The sequence below is a fragment of the Adiantum capillus-veneris genome, chromosome 9, assembly GCF_014529385.1.
Source record: "Adiantum capillus-veneris isolate H3 chromosome 9, ASM1452938v2, whole genome shotgun sequence".
Lineage (NCBI taxonomy): Eukaryota > Viridiplantae > Streptophyta > Polypodiopsida > Polypodiales > Pteridaceae > Adiantum > Adiantum capillus-veneris.
Window position 1 is genome coordinate 71,688,102 of NC_140939.1, and position 8,149 is coordinate 71,696,250.

Sequence of the window (8,149 nt, forward strand, 5' to 3'; positions counted from 1 at the left end):
GTCAACAACCCCTAAATAACAATATCTTTGTGAACTCTTTGGCCGATACCAACATCTTGCATGATGCGAGATGCCTTCAAGCTGCACGTGTAGGTGATTGCAATTTCTCTCTTTGCATCTGCTAAAAACAGCCCAGAGCTACTTGGCCCTCCATGCCTTCAAGATGCACGCATAGGTGATTTCATATGGACAAAGGCCATCACTTTATTGCATCTGCTGCAAACAGCCTAAAGCTTTTTGTCCCTGCTCCTGTTGTGGATATCCCGCAATCAGCGCATTCCAAGAGAAGCCGTTTCCGATGGCGAAGGCGGAAGGGACTGCAACTCTCTCTCTCTCTCTCTCTCTCTCTCTCTCTCTCTCTCTCTCTCTCTCTCTCTCTCTCTCTACAGGCATCCCCTAGTCTCCCCCTGGGCGAGGGGCTGCCCTGTGGGGGGGCGTTAACAGCCCAGCCTTGCCCCATCTGAACTCCGCAGCCCTGCCCACTTACAAGCTCAGGACCGCCCTGGCCTCTCCTCTGCAGGTCGAAGGTTTCACAGCCCCGGCGAAGTTCTTGCCTGCACGAAGGTCTTGCCTGCACGAACTTCTGGTTCACTCTCGGCTGGACGAGCTGCTTCTGGTTTAATCTCGGCTACACGAGCTTCTAGCTTTTGTTTTGTTTTGAGAGCACTGGGCAGAGATTGTTTCTTGAAGCCCTGTGCTCCCCCTTGTTGCGTCACTTGTAGGTCGAATCGAATCAAAGGATACTCCCGATTCACGCTCTGCTTGGAACCGCCTAAGCCTGTTCAAACAAACTCTCTACCTAGGGTTTGTTCCCACGGTAGTCGACCCTCTCCCAGAATGAACACTTCTAAGCCTTCCACAAAGAGCCGACCAAGCTTCGCAACAATCGTTGCAGCCCCAAGCAAGCTCACACAAATTGCTCAACTCCAAGCAGCCCTCAATCAGGTAATGGAGGAGAATCGCGACCTCAAAGCTCGCCTTGGCAAGCTTGAGGCACGCTTTGACTCCATGGTCGAGCTTGCCGCCGACAAAGCAAAAGAAGTCGAATCAAAGGTCACTCAAGCCCAATCGATCGCCTTTGCCAAAGTCAAAACCTGCGTGACAACAGAGCTCCGCGAACAAAGACTTCAAGAAGAAAATGCCCTCAAGGTTCGCATTGGTGGGCTCCCCTCGCCATGGTGTACCATCGAGGACACTCTCGAAGAAGAGATCACCAAGCTCAACGACATCCTTCAACCAATTAACATCAAGCCTGAAAAGGTTTCTTGGATCAACGATACACACAGACAAGTGCCACCCGAACACTGTCTTCTTACTTTCAAAGATAGAGAGGATAAGATGCAGTTACTACGACAAGCCCGACTCCTCAAAGAGACAAAGATTTGGATCAACGAGGAGCTGACCACAACTCAATTGAAGATAAAAAAGAGCGAGCTCAAGAAAATGCACGAAGCCCGCAAGCAAGGTAAATGGGCAGTCTATCGAGGTGGTAAAGCCATCATTCAAGAATTTTGAGCCCCCAAAAAGGCTCTGTCCAACCCTCCCTAGATCTTGTTTCCTTTTTTTTTCCCCTTATCCCAATGATTGGACTCTGAGTCCTTAACTAATATGTATCCGATGGCTTCACTTAGAAGCAACAAGTCGATGTAATGTCTTTTGTGATGGTCCCATGGGTCATATATGACCTACGTGGACGATAAATCAATCTATCTATCTATCTATCTCTCTCTCTCTCACTCACACACACACACACACACACACACACACGTGTGCGCAGTACCTCAATTCTCTCTCTCTCTCTCTCTCTCTCTCTCTCTCTCTCTCTCTCTCTCTCTCTCTCTCTCTCTCTCTCTCTCTCTCAGTTGTCGATATGCACGCATAGGTGATTTCATCTGGACAAAGGCCATCACTTTGCCTCTGCTGAAAACTGCCTAAAGCTTTTTGTCCATGCTCCTGTTGTGGGTATCCCGCAATCTGTGCATTCCAAGTGACGTCGTTTCCAACACACACACACACACACACACACAGTACCTCGATTGCCTTTCTCTCTCTATCTCAGAGCTGTCGATTGCTGCAGTGCTCCTCTCTCTCTCTCACCGGCTACATGCACATATTTTAAATCAATTTTTTTTAACGCCATTGCTCTCTCTGATCCTCTCGCCTTTATTAAAAGAACCCAATCATTTGTGATCACGTGGCATAGCTAACCTTGCTCCTTTCTCTAAATCGATGTTACATAATCAAGGTAATAATCTAGAATTCAAAGCATGTGGTGCCTCTTGTGGCACTGCCGCGCCTATGTGGAGGCTCCCCATGGCCAATCTTTGTCCCCCCTCCATGGTGAGCTTTGTGTAGCACTGTTTGTCCCTCTCTCCCTACATTGCCTATATCAAGCATAGGAGCTTAGTGTAGTGCTATCTTCCCCTTTCTCTCTTTGCCACCCTTGGGAAACATTAGTCACCACCCAGGGAAACATTGTTGGGAGCTTGGAATCTGGAAAGAAGAAATACGGGGATCTCTTGTCTGTAAACACATGGAGTCCCCATTGGGCAGTGTTAGAAAAAAACCGGGGTCTAGTGTATTTTAACCGGCTGAAATTATAAAATCCCGGTTAGATTCTGAGGTTGCCTTTCAGAAAACCGGCAAATTTACACAAGATTTAGTGTAACTGTCGGCAAAAGCTTAAAATTTTGACTTAAAAATCGGGAGAATTTCAAGTTTCCCCTTATTTTGACCGGTTAGGAAAAATGTATTTTTCTAACCCTCGGACATGTGTGCAAAATGCAAAAGCGCATGGAGTCTCTGTGTGTGTCATCCTTGCCATCCCTCAAAAGTCTGGAAAATATTATATCTTATTAAAGAGATATGAATGCTTATCCATTCATATATATTTCTTTGTCAAGGTGTCTAGGTAGAGGAAAAATTGTTTGTGCAAGGATTCAAACAAATGTAGCCTCCCTTTTGTTGCACGATCCGAACTTTAAAATGTCATGACCTTTTGACAGAGATTAGATGTGTTAAAAACGCTGAGCATCTTTGCAGTGTGTTATATTTCAATGTTGAATTTTCCTCCTTTTCCATCAATTCTCTTCATACTCTTGTGAACAGTGTTTGGGAAAAGTGTGCCTCAGCTTAGCCTTGAGCCAGTCGCAAAATCAAAGTAGTTGGTTGAGGGGAGGACAAAAAAGGAGAAAATTTTGCTTAAAATACATGGAAAATAGTGTAATTTTGCAAAAATATTGGCTACTAGTATTGTAAAATTTCCGGTTCAGATTTGTCTTGGAAAGATTTTTGTATGTTTGTGAAAATGATTTTTCCCGAACACTGTTGTCAATAACTTCAGGTGTAGAGTTTAATGCAAATAGGCATTGAAATGAGAATGCAGATGCCTGATTGTGTTTGATCCGAACTTTAAAATGTCATGACCTTTTGACAGAGATTAGATGTGTTAAAAACGCTGAGCATCTTTGCAGTGTGTTATATTTCAATGTTGAATTTTCCTCCTTTTCCATCAATTCTCTCCATACTCTTGTGAACAGTGTTTGGGAAAAGTGTGCCTCAGCTTAGCCTTGAGCCAGTTGCAAAATCAAAGTAGTTGGTTGAGGGGAGGGCAAAAAAGGAGAAAATTTTGCTTAAAATACAATGGAAAATAGTGTAATTTTGCAAAAATATTGGCTACTAGTATTGTAAAATTTCCGGTTCAAATTTGTCTTGGAAAGATTTTTGTATGTTTGTGAAAATGATTTTTCCCGAACACTGCAATCAATAACCTCATGTGTAGAGTTTAATGCAAATAGGCATTGAAATGAGAATGCAGATGCCTGATTGTGTTTTTTTTCCTGTGGCATGCATGTAATGTGAAAATCTCTTAAAAACTCACTTTCTATGCCTTTTGGATCAATAAGAACAATTTCTATCATGTACATAGTTTTCTTTGTATGGGAATGGTCGTGTACATGTCCCAACATGGAGTTATGGCCCTAGATGCACCACCGTAAGTGCTTTTCTAATGCAAATGATCTCTAGTATGCTTTGCGAATTTTGAAGGACCTCGTGCAATGCGGTCAAGCACTCGTCTTATCTTGAAAGGTTGATGCGAGCAAATATGTCCAAAAATAGCAGGTGGTATGTGTTAGTATGGGAAACGTGACCAGATTTCATAAAAATCAAAGAGACGAATTTTAAAATAAAGATTGAAATTTGGCAAATTATTTCACAAATTTAGGGATTTCCCTCGGCTCATTTGGCATTTTTAAGGTAAAAACGGATATTTTGGGTCAAAAATGACCGAAAAAAATTGGCCAAAAGTATATGAAAATGGTTAAAATCGGCTCAAAATGCCACATCAACGATGGTGTTGTCCTTGTCCAAGATAGGGATCAGTTGATATGAACAAAAAATTGCACTTTTAGTGTACTAATCAATCATACACATGGTTTCGCTATGGTGGTCTAATGAAGTCCCACTCTGCAACCCTCCTATGTTTGGGTGTGTGAGGCTCCTAAGTAGGGTTTAGTCTCCTCAAAAGGTGATATAAAGTGTGTATGGAAGTCCTTAAGCTTCCATGGTTGGGTGTTGATGGTGAATTGAAGGAATACTCCATGGTTTCTCACTTGGAAAATTGGCACTAAACTTCTACAATTGGGTTGAAGACTGACTAGTTCGATGAAAGAGAATCGATTTTTTGTGTTGATATCATGTTCATTTGAGAGTAGAGATTCCATGGCTGGATATTGAGTGTTTTTCTTCTTCAAATAAGTGTGTTTCTTGTTTGCCAAACTGCGAACTCCCACAACATGCCTTTCCTCTCACTTGTCTTGTGAACTTCTTGACAGCGTGCCTTGCCTCTCAATTGCCCTCCCCTTGTTGCACACCACAATGCTCCCCGAGCAGCCTCACACATCACCAACATCCTGTTGCTTGTGTTTTTCTTCTGTGCTGCCACTTTCCTTTTACTTTTCAATCCAGAAGGGATACTCCAAGATTCTACCGGATAAAAGCCAATCTCAAAATTGTGTCACCCTATTCATATGAAAATGCAAATGTCTATTGTCATAGATGCGAATGCCAACCATAAAAAATTGGATGGATGATTTGAAGATAAATCGGGAAAAATTTATTGTCACCTTGAAATTCAAGAGTTTTAGTAAGGGGAGTACCATTTATGATTATTCCCTCCCTCCTCCACCACTAATTGCACCTCAAAAGGGTGCAGTTAGAGTTTGGAAATCTTACCCTTTCTCTTTCTCGTGTGTGTATGCGCGTGAGGAAACATCCCATCAAGTGTCACTTCTTTAATTGCCTTCCTTCCTCTTCAAGACTAAGTAACACCCATATTTAAGAGGGAGGCAATGGAATCAAAGGCGGAGAAGCTCGCGCACGAAAGCAGAGGAAATCGCAACTGTAGCAATCAAATAAAAAACTAAACTTGGACGGGCACTAAACCTGGACAGCTTGCAAAATGCATATCGCCTCACAATATAATGCCATAAAAATGCCTAGGCATACATGATGCGCGTGCGGGTGAGGTGGTTAGCCTATGCGACCCTCAACCCGGACTACAAGGCCACCGGTTCAAAACTCGACAACGCACCTCATTTTTTTCGCTGGTCGAGTTTACTATGCTTCGCTTTTTGTGCGGCCATGTTTAGTGCGCCTCGAGATCCCACCCCTCAACTCGGACCATTGATCCCATTACTCCATCCCTCATTCAATATGGGTGTTACTCAATCCCAAGGTTCCTCCATGGAGACTCCTCCTAAGTCACATCATGAACCTACATGCTCTACATAGTAACTCCGTAAAGTAACCAAGAAAAACTCGTTTTGGCCACCTACTCGGCTTGTGGTATCTTGCTCCTTGTGATATGAGAAGATCCAACTTAGCCATCAGGAACCATGCTAATGCTCCTCAATACTAGTCTTACCTTTCCATTGTAGACTGACCATAAGGTATGCATCACTTTGTAGTAAAGGTAATATGAGTTTGGGATCAACATTGTTTTTGTGCCTCATGTGGCAATGCTTTCAAAGTTAAATGAAACTTTAAATTAGTAGAAATAGCAACAACTAATGTAAAAGCAATGATCTTGGTATAAGCAGCGATCTTGGCATGGCTTTATCATATTGGCTCCTCTTAACATAGGATCCTAAGTTCCTCCCATCTTTGTTGTATTTTGAGGGGGCTATAACCATCAATAACATATCATTTGACATACCCGCATGCGTGCACGTGTTCTCTCTCTCTCTCTCTCTCTCTCTCTCTCTCTCTCACACACACACACACACAGAGAGAGAGAGAGAGAGAGAGAGAGAGAGAGAGAGAGGTCAACTTGTAAATTTTGATCCCATGCCTACCCACAAAGCTTATCTTTACAAAATATAGAACACTAGTATCATATGATGTATTTCTTTCTTTGATTGAAGAGATTGTAAGGAATTAAACTAATTTATCACCTGGGCCTGGTATGCTTGCAGGTACCTTGGTATCTAGTGGCTCAAATTCTAGCATCCATCAAAGCAACATTTACGCTGAAGCTTATTTTCCATTCACGATATTTAGTTGAGCACGTGGTTAATCAACCATTCAATGATGATTACCTGCAGTCCTTTGTTATGGAGCTCATAATCACCTTCATTCTTACTTTTGTGATTTCAGGTGTAGGCACCGATACTCGCTCGGTGCGTAATATGACAAGAAAATGAGTAAACAAATTTCTTGATTACCTTGCATTTTTTCACATTAAAGATAAAGCAAAACTCTTTCATGACGTAGGTGGGGAGCATGGCCGGACTTGCAATAGGTGCAACTATTACCATGAATGTTCTTCTGGCAGGGTGAGTAATATTTATCCAATGAGATACTGCTTTAGATATTCATGTGCTAATTTGGAGACATGTGATATAATGTAGCCCCATAAGTGGAGGATCCATGAATCCAGCTCGATCATTGGGACCTGCGCTGATTGCCGGTAAATACAAAGCATTATATGTGTACCTATTTGGACCAAGCATCGGTGCAATTATAGGTTGCTTGGTCTACAACAACATTCGCTTACCAAAACAAGGAGAAATCAGTCCAGCAAACATCCTCACAAAATTGAAAACTATGAGGGACTATATAAGGAGTTTGAGTATAAAAAGTTCATAGGCCTGTCAAAAGGACTTTCAATACTGAGTAAGGAATTTAAGTCCTATTTTACTACTACTTGTTATTCCATCCCCTTTGATAAGCTAAGGCATCACTTTGATGGACTTGATGGGATATCATCCTCTACAACTTTCCTAACTTGTTATTGATATGAACATTCCATTTTTGTGTTGTTCTATTGTCGTGATATTACTATTTACTATTTCTTCTTGAAAACCCATGGGAACCATGAAGTTGATTTTTCTTAATTACACTTACAAAATTAAGTAAGGCTTTATTCCTCAAAGCTAGTCTTTAGTCTTCTTCGATAAACAACATGGACACTGAAACATAGAACAATCCAAAATCGGAATAGACATCTAAAGCACCTTCCTTGCATGCTAATGTAGCACTTTCAGTGTTCACACTATCATGTAGTCCACCTTAGTTCAAAATTGACACAATAGATCAAAAGATACTCAGTGGTGTAAAGTGCATAGTACCCATCCATTAATCTTCTTCTATACCATATTGAGTTCTCTTAAAGTGCTTGGTGCATGCCCAAAATCTACATCAAAGTAAGAAAAGGGGGACGAAATCAGGGCTCTGAAAACCTACAAATTTTAAAAAGGATAGGGCTCTTTGCCCCCAATTGACTTTCAGGTTGATGTTAAAGCATCAAAAACGGTTAAAACATTTCAAGGTGGTGGCCCATATATGAACCTCCATTGCTTAGAGAGAGAGAGAGAGAAATTTTCTTATGTTCATCAAAAACTAATTGGTACCCATTAATCTGTCCTGCTTACGAAATTGGGCAGACATACTTGGTAGAATGGACCCCTATGATAAGGCAAATCCATCAAACCAAAAACACTTGAGGCTACGGTGCAATACACTTAGATAGGCACACACCCAAGGTAGTGACAAATGTCAAAGAGATAAAGTTACAATGAGGATTTTATCATTTTAGACACTTTTATCTTCAAATACATAAATAGTTCATATAAGAACTTGATTCTTG

At 41.6% G+C, this 8,149-nt stretch overlaps 1 protein-coding gene across 1 annotated transcript in view; it reads left to right on the forward strand.

Moving 5' to 3' along the window:
- Positions 1-7,149, forward strand: part of LOC147450661 (aquaporin NIP1-1-like) — a 29,706-nt gene extending 22,557 nt beyond the window's left edge. Inside the window, exons 3-5 of the mRNA XM_086520499.1 lie at positions 6,477-6,680; positions 6,775-6,836; positions 6,912-7,149. Of these exons, the coding sequence (XP_086376625.1) occupies positions 6,477-6,680; positions 6,775-6,836; positions 6,912-7,149 (504 nt within the window). The remainder of the gene's footprint in view (positions 1-6,476; positions 6,681-6,774; positions 6,837-6,911) is intronic.
- The last annotated feature ends 1,000 nt before the right edge of the window (positions 7,150-8,149 follow it).